This window comes from Nelusetta ayraudi, unplaced genomic scaffold (genome assembly GCF_046127955.1).
Source record: "Nelusetta ayraudi isolate G7.1 ecotype Tasmania unplaced genomic scaffold, CSIRO-AGI_Nayr_v1 ptg000011l, whole genome shotgun sequence".
In the NCBI taxonomy this organism is placed as follows: domain Eukaryota; kingdom Metazoa; phylum Chordata; class Actinopteri; order Tetraodontiformes; family Monacanthidae; genus Nelusetta; species Nelusetta ayraudi.
In genome coordinates, this window is record NW_027466061.1 from 7,504,334 (window position 1) to 7,526,668 (window position 22,335).

Genomic DNA, 22,335 nt, shown 5'->3' on the forward strand with positions numbered 1-22,335 from the left:
GACGAGTGTGTGTGTGTGTGTGTGTGTGTGTGTGTGTGTGCGTGCATGGTGGTAGTGGTGGGGTTGAGAGACCTTTCAGCGTTATTAAATCTTTAGAGGCCACACAAGTCATGTGACCGCATCCCGGGTAGTGATGGAAGCGAAGCAGGCACGAGAAGAGGAGCAGCGCGGACGATGTCGCTGCGTTAATAAAGTAGATTGTCTGATAGGACGCCGGGTAATGAATGTTGTGGTTATTCATTCACTTAAAGGCCACGCCGTGTTCCTATTGACATGTGGGCAGCCATGATTGACTTGCTGCCATATTGTGTGATGTATATACTCACATGAATGCACGTGAAGCGCACACGGAAGCGCTGACGCACACGCGCACCGGGAGTCAATAAAGGCCCAAACAAAAGCCTCTCCGGGGACCGCAGGCTGGTTGCCGTGGTGACGAGTGGTCGGCGACGACGAGGATGTTGAAGGGCAGGTATACGGCAGATATACGTCAGGTACGGCCACTGCGGCTCACAATGCTGTTTAATGACAAAGAATTTTGAACAAAGTCATGTGGGAGGACTTTCAGCTACTGTTGATCCTCTCTTGTCTCCTTTGCATTAAAAGTCGAGGGATCTACAAGAGCGAAATCTGTGGGTTGACATATTCTTACGTAATATTACCTTAATGTAAAGAAGGAATCAATTTAAAAAAAAATTAAGAAGTGGCCAGGAGTGATGGTTTCTGTTTGAAATGAAGGAATCAGACATGAGCTGTGTCTCAATTCAGGGTCTGCACCCTTCGAAACGAGCGTCCTCCGTCCGAAGGAAGCGTTCTCCGAGGACCCGGCCGAGAAGGACGAACCCAAACCCGCCTCCCCGGTACCCACACAGGATGGTCTAGCCTTCGACGTATTTCCTCGTTGCGTCACCGCCGTTCCCTCCTGCTGGCCAACCCCGGAAGTGACGTTTTTATAGTATCAAGCTAACCATTGGTTCGCCATCTAACGATGCCGTTGGATGATCAAATAAGTAAAATCCTACGTTAAAAACTGGATATTTCATGTGAAACTTCAATGCTTAAATTTATACGTTGTGTCTTTGCCAGTACATGCCGCTAATTTCAGCTGACTTCAGTCAAAAAAGATGACAGCTGACAGCTTCATGAAATGTGTATGTGAATGCTAGCACCTCAAGCTCTTCCTCTCGCCCAGTCGAGACGACTCCACATCACAAGCGCAACAAGCACTGCAAACACTCGTTACATCGACACAACATTGTCCCTGCAGTTTTCCACTTCGTTTTGGCACACGGTGCCACAAAACCTCTGCTAGGTTGAGCCGTGCGCATCAACCATCTGCATCATTTAGACGTCTGCCACCGCCGCCCGCTCGCTACGTCAAATTCAATTTGCGTGACGTGCGTCTGAAATTCATTATCAATAGAGCTGCTTGATGCAAGACCTCCTGACATTACTCTATTATGCTCCCTCCTCTCCTCCGCCCTTTTTAGCGGACGTAGTATCTGCACCATCGTTCCCTTCTTCCGCCACAGTCTATTTTGGGGGCCTTGTTTTTGTCATTCTCAGCAACCAGATGAGACTGGAGTGTCAGTTTCTTGTCACTGAGCCAGACACCAGCGCTGGCGCACTCGCTCAGACGCCTGCATGTAAAAGAAATCACATCAGATTTGTGCCGCGTGCACAATTTTGTTTCTTTTAATGAAGTAAGATTAGTGGATGTCGCAGAGGTTCTCGTGTAATAATTGACATTTCGATCATGTTTGGTCTCCAATGGAAGGAAAAACATGGCAAAAAGTGTCAGTGTTGATCCTTGTTTTCTGATGAACCGCAAAAACTCACATCAGCCTTACACAAGCTTAAAATCCATAAAGATGTCGCGTAGAGGATATTGCAGCCTCCTTGCCAGCAACTTTCTCATTTGATGGATATGAACACGTAAAATTAACGAATCCTAATCGCAACTATTTGCATTGATTTCATTCAACTAAACATGTTTTCTTGTTTGATGTATTGAGGCGCACGTCTTGGGTGTTGACGTTGAGAGATTGGTTGTAAGCTTAAGGTACACCAGCAATAATGTGTATGCCGAGGTACATACAGGCAGATCATGCAACACACACGTCCGAGGTTCCTTTCTACTCACTGCGTGTTACCTGACACATTGAATGGGATGTTTTACCTATTTATGTGCACGTGTCTGTGTTTATGCGTATATAGTGCTGAGAGTGTTTTTGGACATCTCATGCATTTGTGATGTACTGTACTAAGGTGCTAAGGGTCAGTCTTCATCCCATTCAACTGGATGTTTCAGTAAGATGACATCCCCAGTGTAGGAGAACAAGAACCACCAGAAGTTATGTTCTTGTTTTTCAGCATGTTTTCTGCTGCAAGAGCGCGCAGGTTTTTCAATATGTGTTGTTATGTGTTGCGTTTTTGTGGGACACATGTCTTACAAATTGAGGAATATATATACAGTATATGTGTGTGTGTGTGTGTGTGTGTGTGTGTGTACATATATATATATATATATATATATATGCACACATACTTAGTTAGACACAGTGGCAAGCTCAGGTACAATTAGTTGGATGAACTCACACAATGCAGGCAGATTGAACATTTTCAAGTTCAAATAACAAGGTTCATATATGTATATGTATACATATATATATATATTTATATATATATATATATGTATATACATATACATACTAACAGTAGCAAGCTCAGGTACAATTAGTCGGATGAATTCACACGATGAGAGCAGATCAACAATATTCAAGCTGCTGGTTCAAATAACAAGGTTCATATTTGCTGTGAACCCTGACCAATGCTGCCCCAATGGGTCGACTATCGGTGAAGAAGGCCTTTTGTGTTTGTGAGCTGGAATTGCATCTGAACCCCTTTGTGGTGGGATAAAAGGGAGAAAAATAGGGGTCAAAGCGAGTGTGTGTGTGTGTGTGTATGTGTATGTGTGTATGTGCATGTGTGTGTGTGTGTGTGTGTGTGTGTGTGTGTGTGTGTGAGTGTGTGTGTGTGTGTGTGTGTGTGTGTGTGTGTGTGCATGTGTGGGAAAGAGATTTGACAGTTCAGCAGAGAGACACAGAGAAATGGAATAAATGTATAAGCGCCGCTGTTCCAGGTGGGAGAGCAGACGAGAACGAGAACAGAAGAGTTCAGAGGGAGGCGGTGGGCTCGAAAGAAATGTTGAGCGCGGGGGGGGCAATTACGAAGAGGGAAGGGGGCAAGTCAGGTGGTGGAGGAGAGGAGCACCAGATGGAGGCAGGGCGAGAGGTGGAGGACAGTCTGTGCCAGGCTGGAGTCTCTATACGGAGAGAAGCAGTTCACCTGCAGAACGCAGCCTGACAGGGATTGATGGGCCAAAGCGTCGAGAGGCTCCAAGTGGGGACCACTCCAGAGAGGAATAGGCCAACTCCAATTTCATCTTTATGAATGAGTGAAAAGGCACGGGGGAGGGAAACCCAGAGGAACACCGGGGAGGAATAATGAAACGATTCTTCCCCCCACAGTGCTGTCTTATTACAGCAGTAGTAATGAATCAGCTGTGGAGAGTAGGTCACAGAGCAGATGAAAATTTGATGAGGTGCTAAGGGTGAACGCCTTAAATAGATAGCCAATGCCAATCAATCAGGAAACCTATTTATCGTTATAGGAAAGTTCCTCTATTCTATCCTATCCATCTTTATGGTTTCTGTTTTTCAAGTGGTTCCAGATTGGGGGGAAGATGACTAATCTGCAAATATACTCCTTCGATGATGGTTCGTCTTTCACTGGGTTTTATCATCGTGTGCACTAGAGGCCTAATGTGTGACATTTAAACAGATCTCTCAAGCAATTCCAGCAGACAAAAACAGGCGTTCTCAGCCAGCAGTCGACCCATCGAGGAAGCATCGGTCAGAGTTCACGGCAAAAATGAACCTCGTTACTTGAACCAGCAGCTTGAATATTTCCAATCTGCTCGCATTGTGTGAATTCATCCGACTAATTTTACCAGAGCTTGCCACTGTGTCTAACAAAGTATGACTATATGTTCATATATAAAAAAAACTTCAGTACTCAGTACAGTACATCACCAATGCATGAGATGTCCAAAAACCTTCCTCCAGCACTATATACGCAGAAACACATGCACATAAATAGAGAAAACATCCCATTCGACGTGTCAGGTCACACACAGTGAGTAAAAACGAACCTCTGATGTGTGTGTTGCATGATCTGCCTGTATGTACCTCGGAGTACACATTATGTATGTACCTCGGCGTACACATTATTACTGGTGTACCTTAAGCTTACAACCAATCTCTCAACGTCAACACCCGCCACGTGCGCCTCGATAAATCAGCGCGCCCGGGTCACATAACAGAGGCGGAGGTCTGCTCTTGTTTTGTAATGGCGTTGATGCACAGTTTGAGGATGAAGGCGTGGCTTCTCTTTCAGCAGGGGGCGTTCACGTGATTTGGTTGACAACACAATCAATAGAGACAATGTTGTTTGCCAGCGTCTCCACCTTGACCATGTCCATTGCGGGGCAGAGCCATCCCTTTTTTTTTTTTCTCCCACACAGCTGGTCCCAGTCCCACAGCATTATTAGATGGGGCACGGCGGAAAGCGGGAGATTTATATAGACGTTTAAGGGTCACAGTTAACAGGCTCGGGGTCAGCCGAGTGAGCTGACTGCTGCAGACTGCTGCACAGCGTCTCCATCAGGGCCAAGCTGCACACTACCACAGCCTGGCGGGTAATCACGCTCGTTTTCTTCCAGGGATGACATGATATCAAATCAACAGAGTAGCATTTATTGATATTGATGATAGCAAAAATGCAAATTAAGACCTGTGCAGTCATCAAGTGTCTCATCTGGGTAAACTGAAATACTTTCACACACCACTTTTAGAAATTGCGGGAGCACTTGCAGTTTCACAGGCTCTCTGGCACAGTTCTGCCTCGCCACTTTCGGTTCCTGCCACTTCACTCGACTACTAAACCTTAAAAATGTGAGTGCAGCACAAAGAATAGCAGGTCTGGCTTTTGATTTTCAATAGTTGGGATGTTGTGGGGTTTTTTTAAGACATGAAAGTGGCAGCACAATTACATCTCTATTTTTTCCCATCAAATTCCATCCATTGTCAGGAGTTGTAGAGTTGCATGCTTGTGTAAAAGTGAGAGCTTCATGGAACAGGGCAGTTCTTCCCATCAGAGGACATGTGGACGGATAGTGCAAAAGTGGTGATGAATAAATGAGGGATTTAGACAGATGTTGCCTACTGTGTCTAACCGGCACTTTGTCTAAAGGGATCAGGCGCGGCTGGACCGCCTGAGGTTTTAATCTGGATGTTTTTATTCATCCGTGCACACCTCATCAGCACACCGCTCGCTGCAGTTGCCATGTGGCCGTGCACGTGTGACGTCGAGATGAAAAGAGGATCCCACACATCGGTTCAAAACATTACCCGTGCACCGTTTTTCACATTGTGAGACATGTGCGATAATCAGCCGGGGTGACAGGTCCTCTCCCCATTATTTGTCCTGTCGGCTGCCTTTCCACAGCAGGATGAAGCGTAGTGGAGGAGTTTTTGAATGAGGTTATAGGAAACTGAAATAAGACACACTTCCAGCTGGCAGGCACAAGGTGCACGTGAAGGCCCACTCTCAAGGACCAGCACCGCACAGGCCGTCGGTCAGGCTTTGCATTTTCGTTTCAAGCTGGCATTTGGCCATGGGAGCCATTACAGAAATATGCAAACAGAATCAGGACTTCAGTCAAATGCCTAATACAATGACTGATGGCAACACATTAATAAAGGTTAAAAGGAGAGCCAGCACTCTTGGTCTGGCCTGCTTCCAGAAGTTAAGATATTAGGATTTTACTCCTTTAACGTCAAGTGGTGGACATTGAGTAAAAGTGAAATATGTGCATGTTTTTCTGTTAATTACAAGGTGCTTCAGCCTGGAGGACATTGCACATTTTCTTCACATATCAGATGTGTTTGTGTGCTACTTTTTGCATATTACCAGTCCTTCTAAATATACCAGTCCTTCTATATATTGAATATGACCAGTCATTCCTTCCACCTTCTTTCATTTTTAAAGCAATGCATTAAAGATGACAGTTTATTAGAGGCTCACATCAGTTGCAGACAGCAGTCACAGTGTGAGGAGACACAAATGATTTGGTGGGCCTGTCCAACCGCTCTAAACCATCTGTCTAGCTAGGTTTTGAAACAATGTTTGTTTGATCTTTTTTTTTTTTATCAATTAATATATTAGAATATTAATGTATCATGTTTATTTACTGATGCCTGAGTCTCTGCAGTGAGTTCATGTGCATTCTTATTCATATGCTTTTCATTAGTTTATGTTCTTAAAGCAGGAATGGCAACAGCATGTACTGCAGTGCTTTTAAACACACGGGGTTGATTCTCACCAACAATCAGCAATAACATCAAAATACATATTTGAGTAACATGGAAAGAAAATGATGGAAATGGGGGTTATTAGCAATACATGAGGGTCCTTTTTTTTTTTTTTTTTTTTTTTAAAAAAAAAGGGGTTGTTGTACTTTTAGAAAAGGCACATTTTAATCTCTTAGATTGTAGATAAATTGGCAATACTTTAACATGAAATTGGCGCCAACAGAAAAAGCGCTTGGAGGAGGAACACATCCAGGGGAAGAAACTAAGCTCAAATAGGACATGGCAACATCCATTGGAATTTAGAGAGAAAGTGAAGCCAACAGATACAATATGGAACTTGGCAAACTTGTGTTCCAACCACGTGATAGAACAAACAGAACTTTAGTATTAGACTTATGGCCACAGAAAGTGCCCAGTCTATAAATGGGCTGTGATGCACTAAAAGATTCCCAAATAAAATCTTGTTTTTGTATTTATTTATTTACAATCCGAAAGCGCATAAAACTGCAGTGAGAGATTTTACGTAGCATTCAATATTGTTTTAGACCCAAAATAGGCCTGAAAACGCCTAAATTATTCAGTTTTGTACATCATCCAGCGGCGGAAAACAACAAAAACCTGCAGCGCTTCCCCCTGATGTCCTCCTTAGTGCTCACTTTCTCCTCTTCCTGTCGAGTTTGCTCTTTGTGTAACAGCATCAGACTTTACACCCTTGGACTGCCACGTTTTTTGTCCAGCCGGCAGCACTTTTTCAATTAACGGCCCTCAGCACGCTCACCAACACCCAGCGGCGTCCACCTGAAAACATAATTAAGCCTGTGATATCTGTTGTTAGGAGGAGGTGGAGGCGAGACGGTGTGTCGAAGGTCAGCTCGCCCTCCCCGTGGAGTGGCAATGGCGTCTTACAATGTGCTGATTTTAGCTGTTAAACCTACAGAGGGGACGAGTGAATGTCACCTGCTACTCGCCCCCGTGAGCCACCAGATGCTGCTGCAGTGCCGGGTCAGGCTACAGGGACTCACGGGATGACTGACGGGCATCTGGAATCAAAGGCTGCCTGGTCACGCCGCGTCTACTTCCTGCAAACGTAGCATAATCCCATCCATACCCTCCCGCCCACTCACCACCACCACCACCCCAGACCCTGACTTTAAATGCATCAAGTTTGACAAGGCATCTGGCTGTGGGGTGAAAAACGGCAGGCAGAGCGTATAAACTGTTTCTCTGTGTAATAAAAACACAGTTTGATGAGGAAAATGTGTTGCAGCGTACGGCCACATGTGGAATTTCTTGACTTGTGCGTCTCTGGGCTGTTAGTAAGTGTCTTGGCTTACGTCTCCTATGTGCCTCCCCTTGCACAAATGCAAGCTCGCACACATGCACGGTGTGTCGGCTGACACTCCTCCAAGCTCTCCAGCCTGGTCCGTGTTAACAAAACAGCGACACATCGATGACTGATGAGCCCTGTTGATGACTCCACACGCCCATAAATCCACACGCAATTCATCAGTGATGTCATGGTTCCCGTCTTTTCGCTCGTTCTCTCTGTCCTGACTTGCTTCTGGCAGCAGGACCTCCCTTTGAGACTGAATGTACAACGGTGGGTTTCCTGTGCCTTTAATTTGCAACCAGAGCCACTTTCAGGTATTTAAATAAACAAGTGGATGTGTCACAACCCGTTTGTCTGCTTTCCTTTCAGGGGACTTTGTGTCCACAGCTCACCGTTTCAGATTCTGAGGAGGGAAAAAATGAAATACCCTGTTCAAATAAAGATATCTGATCTCCTGCTTGTTCCTCAATGCTCGCTGTAGCTCACTTTCCCCGACTGCAGTGTGTTGAGGATTTAATCATCACTCCCTTCTTCCCTCTCAGTCCCCTCGCATTCTTCGGTGGTGGTTGGAGAAATTCAGGGAATTCTTTTCACTGACCACACCAAACCCTCCAGTCACATGGGATCCTTTTCCGCCCCGTCCTTCTCCTAAATAAGGCATTAGATTTTCAGTGAGGAAAGAAAAAAAGAATGAGGGGGCGGGCCCAAGAGTGAAATACGAGGAAGTCGAGGCGTACCTCTGGCCCTTTCCTCGCTTACATAGACAAGGGTGGTGGACTTGGGAGTCACATACTCTCCACTTTGCACTGTGTGTTAAGGAAGAAGAGGAGAGAGAACACAGCCTCGCCAGACAATCCCACCTGTAGTCCCCCCGAAGACTACAACACAAAGTAAGTCATTGCTCATCCTCGAGCCTCAGCTTCCTGCCTTCTCAGCGTTGCTCAGAAAGTTTGCTGCTTTGATTGCTTGCGGCTCAGTCTACCAGGAAAAGAAACAAACAAGCAAAAATCAAAACACTTTCCTCTGTGGATTGTACACCTTGAGAGCGACCCACGGGTCTGTAAATTCTTGCAATATGAAATCCGCTTGTACCTCTGCTCTTGTCAGTCTTGTCATGTGCTCAGCGTGAGACGTGAGGCCTCAGCCTTCAGGGAGGCTGAAACAGGTTAATCCTTTGACAGATCAGTCATCAACATTTGCTCTGTTTAATCCAATGCTCTGAATGATGGGCTGCTGATTCAGTGCTGCCTGACTGTGAGACTCACGCAAGCCCAATGCTGCATGTTGTCACATTTATGGGCCTGCAGTTGAAGTTTAACATGCCTGCAAGACTGTGGGATAACGATAGAACTCATGAGCTCATGTGTGGTTAACAGCAGTATTAATAAGTGACGGGACATTAACCCTTCGATGGGAACTGAAAGCTATTCAGTGGACAAAAAACATGAAAATGTATTGCTTGTGTGCTTAAGAATGAATAATTTAGTCAGGAATGATCCATTGGCCGTTTTTTTTTTTTATTATTATTATTATTATTGTTTTATGTCCCGTTAGTTGTAAATGATAGACTTGCTTCATAAAGAAGCATCTGAAGTTGTTGAAACATTGGTTGTGTTTGTGTGTACACACAGGCACATTATGGAAGCCAAAGTCCTTAAAGTGATTCATGATGACATACAGTCAGAGTAGACAAAGATGTTTATGGCCCTTGTCCTTTCTTGTGGCAGACTGTGACTGGGATGTGATGATTACAAGATGCTCCTGGAGAGCAACTGGCTCCAAGATGATCTGCATTATCCCAAACATGCTCAAATACCTGCACATCACCAGTCTCTTATAAATGTTTTACAGCCGCGAGTCACATTTACATAAAAATACGACAAATGGCAGTTACACCTAGAGTGTCTGAAGCAGAGCGGTGGGGCGTCATTGTGGGTTGGCGTGAGGCTCAAAGATCGAATGTCAAAGATGGGTTAGGCAGATTTGAAACTTTCAGTCAGCCTCTCATTTCGCTGTTTATCGCATGCAAAGATAACCCCCCCGTGTTTAGAGCAGCCAGACGTGTCTCCTGGGCATGTCAGAACAGCGCAGATGGAAGCCCTGTCATTGAGAGAGACGCTGCCTGAGACCTATGGACATTTACCTCACCCCGGCTGCTGCTTCTGTAATAACTTCAGTGGAGAGAGGCAGTCTTCCCCTCCATTGAGTCTCTCCAACAAGCAAAACCTCAGACAATGAGCCTTGACACCGACGTGATACAAGGCAGCCGGGGCAGCTCGGGCTCGGGTGTGACACTATTTGTCAAACCAATAAACTGCGTTGCGTAAGGCTGACAACGTGTGTTTCACAAGAGTTGTATTAGATATGCCCCCGTGCCCTCGGGGGAAGCATGTACACAACATTACACATGAAAACCGGGTCGCTTGCGACACAGAGACATAAACAGATGTGTACTTTCACAAAATGGTATCCGAGACAGTTTCAACCCGCAACGAGGAATGCTGCGGAAGTGTCCATGTCCCAGAACATTACATGTGCACTACCTACGTGCAAAGGTTTGCATAAAGAATGGTGGGTAAAATTGACATGGTTTGTTGAGTTATTTTTTTTATTTTTTTTTTTAAATGCTTCTCTGGGTGAAGAGTTGTGCGTTGTTTTCTTTGGAATCCTGTTTACACACAGTTACTTTTGTCAGGAAGGAAGGAAGGAAGTTAGAGCTAAATGAGCAAACAGGATGCAGCAAGTGAGGCGGTTCTGCTGAAACTAACAGGAAGTCTGTCCTGCATTAATAACACAGGCCAAGCTTGAGTGCAGCCTTGGTGACATCAGGCATATTTCAAGGCCCACAGAAGATAAAAGTACCAGGAAATGGAAATGCAGTTGCTGAAAAATTTGTGTTTTCTTTTTAAATGCATGTGAACTTGATGTCACTTGTATAACATGGTGGAGGCATGTGTCAACATTAAAATCTGCGTGTCTGTATGGTAAAAATTTCATCATAGCATAGCAAAGTTTCTTCAGCGTAATTCCTGTCTTGTTGCAACCGTGACGTGTCCAGCCCTGCAAAGAGACAACGGCAGCCAAGACTCACACATGTAAACAAAAGTGCCTGGAACTCTTAAGACTTTTAGACTAAATTTGCAGAGGCAAAACTTTGCAGGTGCAGGTCAACTAACAATGCCTTTTTTAAACAAAGGGGCTTCCACATCCTGTTTCCGTGCTACAATGACGAGACGAAGACAAAACACGCTTGTGACATTTGGTCATACAGAAATTCATATTTCAAAATCAAATTTCGGTTCAGCTAACAGCTGTAAGCCTTTTTTTGGCCAAAATTTAGATGCCCAACAATCTTGACAGTAACCTGGTAAATGTTCAAATAGACAAGATGGTTGACGTTGGTGTCTCCAAAAATAAGTGGACTCCATTGTTTGCATTCAGAGCATGCAGATAAAACATAAAGCCGATGACATGTTGTTCCTTCTTATTTTTGTGTACTCCTATGCCACTGAATATCCACCAATCAAGTGGATCGGTATATACAGTACATGCATGCATGCAAGCATCCATCGCTCAAGCATGCTTGCGATGGATGGCACTGCTAGTCTGTAAGGGAGGAAGAGTGGAAAACGAGCAATTGTGCACAAGATGACAAGGCAGAAAAAGTTTCTAATGGTTTCTAAGTTTAATTGTAAGTTTATAAATGCAGAAGGTATCTGAGGGATCCAACAGTGGCGGCACCTGATTATCCTGAATGAACGGCAGTTGAAATCAAGGTGCCACATCTGACATGGACTGGAACGAGACAAGCCACAAAGAACTATAACGTTTGGTTTGTCTGTCACTATGTCACTACACAGGATCAACATGGCCAACTCAGGTCCTGCCTACGGTCTGTCCCGTGACATAAAGCAGAAAATAGATAAGAAATACGACCCTGAACTGGAGGAAAAGCTGGTGATGTGGATCTTGATCCAATGTCCAGGAGTGGAGAAGCCTCAGCCAGGCAAGACTGAGTTCCAAAATTGGCTCAAGGACGGAAGTGTGAGTGTTTTCTTGTCATATTTCGGGAAACCAAGGGATCCATATTTAGTTGATGTGCGCTGAGACGGTTCCTGCCCTTTCCGGTGTGTCTAGGTGCTGTGTGAGCTCATCAACAGCCTACATGGACCCAATAAGCCAATCAAAAAGATCAACAATTCCAGCATGGTATTCAAGCAGATGGAGAATATATCCCAGTTTCTCACAGCAGCAGAGAAATATGGCATCAAACAATCTGACATGTTCCAGACTGTGGACCTCTTTGAGGGTGAGACAACTGACAGAACCCCTTTAAGAACTGGGAATGCTGCAGCAGCTCTGCTCATGTGAGATTGCTGTGTATCTTCAGGTAAAGATCTGTCTGCTGTCCAGAGGACTCTGATGAATCTGGGAAGTGTGGCTGTGACCAAAATGGACGGGAACTACAAAGGCGAACCCGATTGGTTCCACAGGTGAGTGTGTCGGGATACCTTGTTTTGTACAGCTGAACTGGTCTGAACAAAAAAAAAATTGAGCTGAAAGGAGACCCAGGCCCCTTGTGGGGGAATCACTGGTCTGAACACTATTGGCACCGGTCACAAGAAGCCTGGTATTAAAGCGTCATTTCCTGTGCTGGTGCCTGGAGGGGAGGTTAATAAACTGTGGCCAACAAAAATATACGTAACAGGGGACAGACATGGAGTTATTGCAACTGTGGAGCTGAGTGATATGGACTTTCCCGTTGCAGACCCAGTAATCACCTGGAGCAGCCTCTCCTTACTGCAGAGCATGGATTATGAGACAAAAATATATTAAGTCCTCCAAACCAAGAACAACATTAAAACAATCCATTGATGTGGGCAATTGAGAAAACTGGCCAGGATTTGCCTATTTACCCACCCGATGATCAATCACTGAACTGCGCACATGAGTTTTCTGTGTAATTTCTAGACTATTTGATGTTTCCCTCTGTGAATGTCAACCAATTAGACAAAAAAAATGTAATAAACGCTTCACTCGAGCAATTGACAGCAATTTTCTTTTGTCCTGCCATGGAAAATAATAATGACAAATGTTTTGTTTCTTTGCTTGTTTGTTTGTTTTCAACAGGAAAGCTCAAGAGAACAAGCGGGAGTTCACAGAGGAACAACTGGCCGAAGGAAAAAGCATCATTGGCTTGCAAATGGGCACAAATGTTGGAGCATCACAATGTGGAATGACAGGATACGGACAGCAGAGGCAGATCATCAACAACAACCCTTGAGTCAGAGCTGATGTCCTCCTCCAAGACACTCCAAACATCTATGGACAAACTTTTACTGGGCCCAGAAAGGAAATGTGACCTGACTCTTTTCATGGATTAACTGGATTAAAATAGGGACCAATGAGAATTTGTGCACAAACACACAATCTACACTTTACATCAAGCACAACCATGCTCATATTCTTACAAAGACACACACACACACACACACACACACACACACACACACACACACTAACAATTTCAAATTTACAAGAATAAATTATATATTTTTTTCTTATAAAATGATTTTTTTAATATCTTTGGATGTTTTCAAACATTTTCATTCAGAATCATTGTAGTGAACTTTTTTAAGATAATAGTCCACAGCATCGAATATTTTTGCTTTAATTTACGCTACTTTATTGGAAAAATCGGTCTCCTAATGCATTCAAGGACAATCAGATGTCTGTGGTTTTGCGATTAGTTTTGCTAGATAAGTATAAAATCCATTGGGATATTGATGAGGACAACACAATGTCATTCATTTTCTTGCGTTATTTGCAAATTGGTCATTAGTTGCTCAACATCATCATGTCATCAAATGCAGCACACAAAGAAAAAAAAAAAGAAAGATTTAACAATGCAATTGTGAAATTAGAACTTAACGCACAGACCGAGATTGGTTCATATGTGTAAGGTGGCTTTTTTCATCTTTTATGTAATGAAACAATCCCTCCTTGGTTTACTTTGGTTTGCAGATAGCATGTAGAGTTTCAAGTGTCACAATTATGTCTTCCCTTGTTTTGAATATGTTGGACAGCATTTTGGAGTTGGCCTTTTACAATAAAGCTCGTTTTACAATTTCAAACAAGTCAGTGGGTGCGGCAAATGGATTTCTTTGGCTCATTTTCCGGTCATCATCTGAATGAGGAACATGATATCAAATTCCAACATCATCTATGATCCATTAATTCCAGAAGGACAAACATTTTCTGCGAATGGGACAGGTTGCACATGTTCCATATTTGTTCCATAGCCTGGCTGCACTTGCTATATCTAGTGTATACATAGCAACACTTGACAAATATGTGTTGTGATATGACTGTAAAGCCAACGTACAGCAAGCTGTACCTCTGGCTCTACAACTCATAAAGACAAGCAGATGTGATAAAATCATGTTTGTTTTTTTTGTTTTTTTAAAAAAGGTAGGAGGAGACAGAAAAAATAGGAGGGAGTGATGGTGGGCGGGATTAGAAATTTTTCCTTGGTTGGTTTTGGCTTCTTTCGAAGGAGCTCCGTAACTACCTCCTACCAAGCTCTTGTTTGTCTTTGTGCTCAAGCAATGACTAAACTGTTCAGCATGGTTTGCCTCAAAAAAGATCAAAGGATAAGAAGTAAAAAGAGGAGGGAAGAAAGACGGGAAAGAATAAAGTTATGTAAGATGGTGAGACAGAATTATGAGGAAACTACAGGAAGTGCTTGTTTAGAAAAAGTGCCAATGAGAAATTATATAACAAATGTCATTTGATTCCTGAAATATTAAAAGCATCCCAATAAAAAGGGGCTGATAGTGGAAGGAATGTAAACAAAAATCATGCTCACTTCATCCTGTATTTGGTTAATGAGAAAACACAAAGGTTAAATGTGGATGCTGTAAATAAATGATAGACAAGTCAGATGGACAAGGTTTTGCTTTTAACTTTCTTTGTGCTCATAATTATTATTTTCTCTTTAAAAGCATTATGAAAGTGTTTTGCTTACCCAGCGCTGTGCTTGAATAATTTACAAATTCACTTCCTTTGAAGGGATCATTTCTTCTTTCTAATGTCCTCCATATTTAAACTGACTCAGTGTCTCAGGGACAGTGACTGCAATCCCTGTTGCACGTTACATAATATTTGGATGAAAGAGGAAAACGTCCCAGGTGAAGGTGCTAAAAGTGTGCCATTGGCTGGATGGCTGGCTGGCTGGCTGGATGGATGGATGGATGGATGGATGGACTTTTTAACAGGGAAGTGGCATCAGCCCCTTCTCACGCTTTTCTTTTTTAATTCCATTCCATGATTTCGTAAAAAGAAACGCTTTTGCTCTCACTGCTCTGGAATGTAGCATTCTGCCATACAGGGGCATAAAAGACCCCTCCACCCACTTGAGATTAAAGAAATGGCCTGGAGGCTGGAGGAACGCCAGTCTGTGCCCTCAGACTGCATGCATGTATGAAATATGGAATAGTGACGTAGCACCTTCACGACTGTCTTGGCCAGGAGCTCCAGTAGCTGATGGTAACTCACAACAAAAACATATCTGTTAGCTTCCAGTTGTGTCTATCATCATGCAAATACCACTGTGCACTTCAGAAGATGAATAAGGGGGTAACTGGACAAAAAGAGATACATGATGGATGATGAAGATCAATGACTGGTTTTGTCCTTCGAAAGACGGTTCCACCAAAGTGTGACCTTTTACTCATCAGCTTTACTACTGTAAGGACGGACCTCCACACGGACACAGAGTTTTTATGGCCAATTCTTATCTCTCATAACCCAAACAACGTCACTACTTTAACCGAAAACCAAGAAATCTGGGTAATTGGTTGTGGATTTTTAAGGCCGGTCAGCAGAAGAAAAGTACTCAGTCAAAGGCTCCTAGTGGCTGTTTGGTCAATAGTCTTAACAATCTAATCTGTACACCCATTGTCTGGGAATTATCAGCAGTAGTACAGACTCCTGTACTGCAAAAGGAAGAGAAGCAAAACAATTGTTGGTGGGTTTCAAAACTCAATTACTAAACTGCACCTCAATGAAAAAAAAAAGCCAATCAGCCTCCGATCAGAGACATTTCTTGAGATTTTGAATGTCAAAATTTCCAAAGAAATCACTTTCACACCCTGGCAACGATCATCTTGATCTCTTTGTTTAATTAGAATGATTCCTAAAGCATGGGCAGTCGCATGAACACAGTGCACATGCTGCGGAGAAAAAACTGCTGCGTAAAGACAGAATGATTGGTGTTTGACCAAGAGGGGAAAGAAAAGGGCACTAATTAAGCAGGTTCCCTCATCTGACCTCTCAAAGAAAAAAGGTCCAGGCATCAGCCAAAGCAGTTTTGTGCGATTTTGTTTAGTAAGCAGGGAGATAATGTCAGCCCGAGGTCAATAAATGACGCCACGGAAGGTTGCAGTCGAGAAACGATTGGCCTGGGTGAGAAGCTGTAGGAGGGTAAAGGACAGTCTGACCCAGCCGGCTTGATTATCTGCAGGTTCAAGAAAATTATCGAGAGGTTTCGGGGCCAGAAATCAATGGGAGCAAATGAATTCCGATGACCAGGGTCACAGGAAGCAACCCCGCAGGAAGGCTTGCCGGGTTGCTCTACGAGTACGTTGCAGATGTGATGTCACAGTGGCCCCCAGGTGAAACCCCTCCCCAGGCAGTTCATCATGCACCAAATTGGATGTCTTTTTTTTCTCCCGCCATGTGAGCACAACCGCAGTTGGAGGTGTCGTTTCGGACTTCCCCTCTGTCTGGGTGTGCTTGTGTACAATTGGTGATGAGCAACCGTGTTTATGGGATGAAGGGAGCCACTGAGCTGGACGCCGCAAGAATGCGGAGTTAGACACGAAGGCCTAACCAACTCCCCCCTCCACCCCCCCACCCCCCCCACCCCCACCACCCCACCCCCGCCCTATCCCTACACACACACCCTCCCTTCTCCACACCCCACAATCCACAACTACACGCCCTGCCACCACCACTGCCACAAGAAGTCGACGTAAACCCAGAATTTATGTGTGAATGACTCATCGGCGTGCGTGTGTGCGGTCACGGCCGGCCGGGAACGACAGAGGAAGGTGATTCGCTGCGTGCGTGCCGCGTGCTGCTCCATATATGGCCGCACTGAATGACAAGAGGCCGGGCAAGAAATAAGCTGTGAACGGAGAGATAGCGATAGAGAGAGAACTCTGAAACAAAGCGGGTGTGGAGGAAGCCCTGGAAGGAAAAGAGGGAGCAGCCTGCACCTCCTGGCAGACCTGGAGAGGAGGAAACAGGATGCCTCAGTCTTCAATAATCCATTCCTCCCTTTTCTTTTAATTCAAAACCTGCCTGCTGCAACTTGTCACCTCATTTTCATGGTTTGTGGCAGTCTTGCAGGTTGCTGCTGCGCCAGTGATGGAACTAGCAGCAGTTTTCACTTCCTCTGTGAAAGTAATGAGAAGTGCCAGAGATGCTGTGAGCTGTCATCAATACAAAGGTGTGGAATTGAAAAAAATTTGCAGGATTTTTATATTAGAATTGGATTTTTATTTTTTTACATTCCCCCCTGTGTCATTATGCTACTGTTTGAAATTCGATCCATCCAGCCAGCCATCCATTTTCAATAGCAGCTTCTTGCTGAACTCAGGGTCAAATTATGGAAATTTCAGTTATTATTTAAAGTAAAATGTCATCAACTGTACACGAAGGGACTCTACTGCGTTAGACTGCACACCTGAGAGCCCTCATCTGGCTGATGCCTGTTACTGCATCAGGTTGAAACCCATCACACACAACGCATAGGCCCCTTTTGACCGGTGTTAGCAAACACAAACATGAGTGATGATAACAGATGTTTATTCTTCATCATTTTGTTCACATTTGGACGTCATGAGTCCACGTTATTGAGACGTTGCCCTTTTTTGTTGTGGTTTTGTCAAGCACTGTTGTTAGTTTTTGTTTCAATACATTGTTTGAAATGAAGAAATCTTCTTCTTCTTCTACCGCTTCATCCGGGGTCGGGTCGCGGGGGCAGCAGCCTTAGCAGAGATGCCCAGACCTCCCTGGCCCCAGTCACCTCCTCCAGCTCATCCGGTGGGACCCCAAGGCGTTCCCAGGCCAGCCGGGAGACGTAGTCCCTCCAGCGTGTCCTGGGTCTTCCCCGAGGCCTCCTCCCGGTGGGACATGCCCGGAACACCTGCCCAGGGAGGCGCCCAGGAGGCATCCGGAACAGATGCCCGAGCCACCTCAGCTGGCCCCTCTCGATGCGGAGGAGCAGCGGCTCTACTCCGAGCTCCTCCCGGGTGGCCGAGCTTCTCACCCTATCCCTCAGGGTACGCCCAGCCACCCTGCGGAGGAAACTCATTTCGGCCGCTTGTATTCGCGATCTTGTTCTTTTGGTCACTACCCAAAGCTCGTGACCATAGGTGAGGGTGGGAACGTAGATCGACCGGTAAATCGAGAGCTTCGCCTTTCGGCTTAGCTCCTTCTTCACCACGACGGACCGGTACAGCGACCGCATCACTGCAGCCGCTGCACCGATCCTCCTGTCGATCTCACGCTCCATCCTCCCCTCACTCGTGAACAAGACCCCGAGATACTTGAACTCCTCCACCTGAGGCAGGATTCCCCCACCAACCCGGAGAGGACAAACCACCTTTTTCCGGTCGAGAACCATGGCCTCGGGCTTGGAGGTGCTGATTCTCATCCCAGCCGCTTCACACTCGGCTGCAAACCGCCCCAGCGCACATTGGAGGTCCTGGCTCGATGAAGCCAACATGACCACATCATCTGCAAACAGCAGAGACGCAATCATGTGGTTCCCAAACCAGACTCCCTCCGGCCCCTGGCTGCGCCTAGAAATGAACAGTGAACAACAACAATGAACAGAACCGGTGACAAAGGGCAGCCCTGCCGGAGTCCAACACGCACTGGGAACAAGTTTGACTTACTGCCGGCAATGCAAACCAGACTCCTGCTCCGATCATACAGGGACCGCACGGCCCTTAACAGAGGGCCCCGGACCCCATACTCCTGGAGCACCCCCCACAGGATGCGTCGAGGGACACGGTCGAACGCCTTCTCCAGATCCACAAAGCACATGTAGACCAGTTGGGCGAACTCCCATGAACCCTCGAGCACCCGGCGGAGAGTATGGAGCTGATCCAGTGTTCCACGACCCGGACGGAACCCGCACTGTTCCTCCTGGATCCGAGGTTCGACTATCGGCCGTATCCTCCTCTCCAGCACCCTGGAATAGACTTTACCGGGGAGGCTGAGGAGTGTGATCCCTCTGTAATTAGAGCACGCCCTCCGGTCCCCCTTTTTAAAAAGAGGAACCACCACCCCGGTCTGCCAGTCCACAGGCACTGTCCCCGACCACCACGCGATATGTTACAGAGACGTGTCAGCCACAACAGTCCCTGCACATCCAGAGACTTGAGGTACTCGGGGCGGATCTCATCCACCCCCGGAGCCTTGCCACCAAGGAGTTTCCTGACTGCCTCTGTGACTTCGGCTCGGGTAATGGACAAGTCCTCCCCCGGGTCCCCCGCCTCTGCTTCCTCCGCGGAAGACGTGACGGCAGGATTGAGGGGATCCTCGAAGTATTCCTTCCACCGCCGGACAACAGCCCCAGTCGAAGTCAACAGCTCCCCGCCTGCACCATAAACAAACTGCTTCCCCCTCCTGAGGCGCCGAACGGTTTGCCAGAACTTCTTCAAGGCCGACCGAAAGTCCTCCTCCATTGCCTCCCCGAACTCCTCCCAAGCCCGAGTTTTTGCCTCCGCTACCGCCCGAGCTGCAGCACGCTTGGCCTGCCGGTACCTGTCAGCTGCTTCCGGGGTCCCACGAGCCAACATGGCTCGATAGGACTCCTTCTTCAGCTTGACGGCATCCCTTACTTCCGGTGTCCACCACCGGGTTCGGGGGTTACCGCCACGACAGGCACCGGAGACCTGTACAATAGAGGTGGAGAACATGGTCCATTTGGACTCAATGTCTCCGACCTCCCCCGGGATCTGGGAGAAGCTCTCCCGGAGGTGGGAGTTGAAGACCGTACTGACAGAGGGCTCAACCAGACGTTCCCAGCAGACCCTCACAATACGTTTGGGCCTGCCGGGTCTTTCCGGTCTCCTCCCCCGCCAGCGGATCCTGCTCACCACCAGGTAGTGATCAGTTGACAGCTCAGCCCCTCTCTTCACCCAAGTGTCCAAGACACAGGGACAGAGGTCAGACGACACGACAACAAAGTCGATCATCGACCTCCGCCCCAGGGCATCCTGATGCCAAGTGCACCGGTGGACACCCCTGTGTTCGAACATGGTGTTCGTCACGGACAAACTGCGACTAGCACAGAAGTCCAGCAACAGAACACCGTTCGGGTTCAGATCGGGGAGGCCGTTCCTCCCAATCACGCATCTCCAGGTGACACTGTCGCTGCCCACATGTGCGTTGAAGTCCCCCAGCAGAACAACAGAGTCCCCAGTCGAAGCACCATCCAGCACCCCTCCCAAGGACTCCAAGAAGGCCGGGTACTCAACACTGCCATTCGGGCCATAGGCCGAAATGACAGTGAGAGACCTGTCCCCAACCCGAAGGCGCAGGGACGCGACCCTCTCGTTCACCGGGGTGAACTCCAACACGTGACGGCTAAGCTGTGGGGCAATAAGCACGCCCACCCCATCCCGCCGCCACTCACCGCGGGCAAAGCCAGAAAAATGGAGAGTCCAGCCCCTCTCGAGGAGCTGGGTTCCAGAGCCCATGCTGTGCGTGGAGGTGAGCCCGACTATATCTAGCCGGTACCTCTCGACCTCCTGCACCAGCTCGAGCTCCTTCCCCCCCAGCGAGGTGACATTCCATGTCCCTACAGCCAGAGGCTGTTTCCGAGGCCCGGGCTGTCAAGGCCCTCCGCCTCGACCGCTGCCCAAACCACACTGCACCCGACCCCTACGGTTTCCTCTGTCGGTGGTGAGCCCACAGGAGGTGGGACCCGCGTCGCACCTTTGGGCTGGGCCCGGCCGGGCCCCGCGGGCGAAGGCCCGGCCGCCAGGCACTCGCATACGAGCCCCAACCCCGGGCCTGGCTCCAGGGTGGGGCCCCGGTTGCGCCATACCGGGCGACGTCACGGCCCTCTTTTTGGTTTGATTCATAGGGGTTTGTGAGCTGCTCTTAGTCTGTCACCCAGGACCTGTTTGCCTTGGGAGACCCTACCAGGGGCATAAAGCCCCGGGCAACATAGCTCCTGGGATCATTCGGGCACTCAAAGTCCCCCACCACGATAAGGTGGCAGCTCGGGGGGGAGGAAATGAAGAAATATTCACTGCATTTTTCAAAGAAAGTTAAAAACTTTCTTCCTTCCCAACAACTCATCACACACCAGCATGACGTTTTACCTAAAAGTCAAATAGCACTAACTTTTTGTGAGCAGCGTAAATATTTGGTTTGTTGCTAAGCATTCAGCAAAGAGGCCAAACTGCCATGGGATGTCATTCCTCTTTTGCTCTTCCAGAAAGAACAACTTCTGTTTCAATTCCTCAAAATGAATAGTTTGATAATAAAGTGATAATGGTGTTAGAAACTATAGTCCCGGCTTACAGTAACCGTCTGCTTTCAACCAGCCTCAACAGGGGATTGCATTACACGGCACTGCTGCAAACATGAAGCTGCACCCACGGAAGCACATTTATCAAGCCGTGACATCAGAGAGTCATCGCACCCCAGTCTGAGTCATTTTGCGTGGGGATGAAAAAAGCTCAATCCCCTTAGCGAGTTTTTTTACCCCCACATTTCCTATTACAGAATGCTTTGAGTTGAACAAAGGAAGCAACACTGGTTTTCTCTTTGAAGAAACCAGTGTTGGTGTGCATTTTCTCATCATCAAAAGCCTAATAACCGTGTCAATGCTGATGTGCAAACACATTTTAGTCTTTAATGAAGGCACCCGCAGAGTCCCCACATTTCTATTATTCAAACAGCATCATTTGCTAAGCTGCCAATTCTAAAGTGTTTGTTGTATTTACCGGACCGCATCTTTAAGTTGGCTGCACATAAGGAAACAAGTCTCGTCATGTTCGATCGTGAGGAAGCACATTCACACATGCTTCCTTTCTAAACACTTTTTGTCTTTTTTTACTCTTGCCTTCTGTGCCCTGTGTTAAAACTAAGCCTGACAGGATATCTAAGAGAGGAAGCAGGTGTGGGTTTTTATTGAGGTGTATCCAGCTTTGCTTGATCCACTTTGCCTAAAGTGAGTACTGAAATAAAAGATGAAAATGAAATTCAATCCTTTGTAATGCCATAAATGAGAGTGATACCTTTCCCAGACACCACTCCAAGCGAGGTGTTTGTTCTGTCTTCTGAAACAGGTTTGTGGTTGCTTGTGTTTTGTCAAGAAAAACAACAAAGCATCATTGTCATTATTTTTTTTATTTTCTTTTTTTGTTGTTGCAGGAAGCCAATACTGGTCATGCTGGAATCAAGATCTGAAAATGAAATATTTCACCTTTGACTCTACACTACAAAATATGAAGCATAGACCTCCAAATCAACCAACTA

The 22,335-nt window shown here is 46.4% G+C and overlaps 1 protein-coding gene and 2 long non-coding RNA genes across 4 annotated transcripts; 1 reads left to right on the forward strand and 2 right to left on the reverse strand.

Annotated features, from left to right (window-relative positions):
• Positions 1-6,895: 6,895 nt before the first annotated feature.
• On the reverse strand, positions 6,896-7,691 carry LOC142884619 (uncharacterized). The gene is made up of 2 exons (XR_012926186.1): positions 7,392-7,691; positions 6,896-7,232 (listed from the first exon to the last, which is right to left on the reverse strand). It is a non-coding gene; the product is annotated as an uncharacterized LOC142884619 (long non-coding RNA).
• A 50-nt stretch (positions 7,692-7,741) lies between these two features.
• On the reverse strand, positions 7,742-9,007 carry LOC142884618 (uncharacterized). The gene is made up of 3 exons (XR_012926185.1): positions 8,857-9,007; positions 8,502-8,742; positions 7,742-8,412 (listed from the first exon to the last, which is right to left on the reverse strand). It is a non-coding gene; the product is annotated as an uncharacterized LOC142884618 (long non-coding RNA).
• On the forward strand, positions 8,521-13,901 carry LOC142884617 (transgelin-3-like). 2 transcript variants are annotated; one of them, XM_076020390.1, is made up of 5 exons: positions 8,521-8,654; positions 11,625-11,808; positions 11,902-12,073; positions 12,155-12,257; positions 12,895-13,901. In XM_076020390.1, the coding sequence occupies exons 2-5, from the start codon at positions 11,632-11,634 to the stop codon at positions 13,046-13,048; spliced, it is 606 nt and encodes a 201-aa protein (XP_075876505.1). In that variant the 5' UTR covers positions 8,521-8,654; positions 11,625-11,631; the 3' UTR covers positions 13,049-13,901. The 2 variants fall into 2 exon arrangements, with proteins under 2 accessions (XP_075876505.1, XP_075876504.1); XM_076020389.1 differs by lacking the exon at positions 8,521-8,654 and having other exon boundaries at positions 11,596-11,808.
• Positions 13,902-22,335: the final 8,434 nt, after the last annotated feature.

Coding starts and splice junctions, on each gene's coding strand:
- LOC142884617 (XM_076020389.1), top strand. CDS start 11,611: ATGTCACTACACAGGATCAACATGGCCAACTCAGGTCCTGCCTACGGT. Junction 12,074..12,154: donor GACTGTGGACCTCTTTGAGG/GTGAGACAACTG, acceptor GTGTATCTTCAG/GTAAAGATCTGTCTGCTGTC. Junction 12,258..12,894: donor GAACCCGATTGGTTCCACAG/GTGAGTGTGTCG, acceptor TGTTTTCAACAG/GAAAGCTCAAGAGAACAAGC.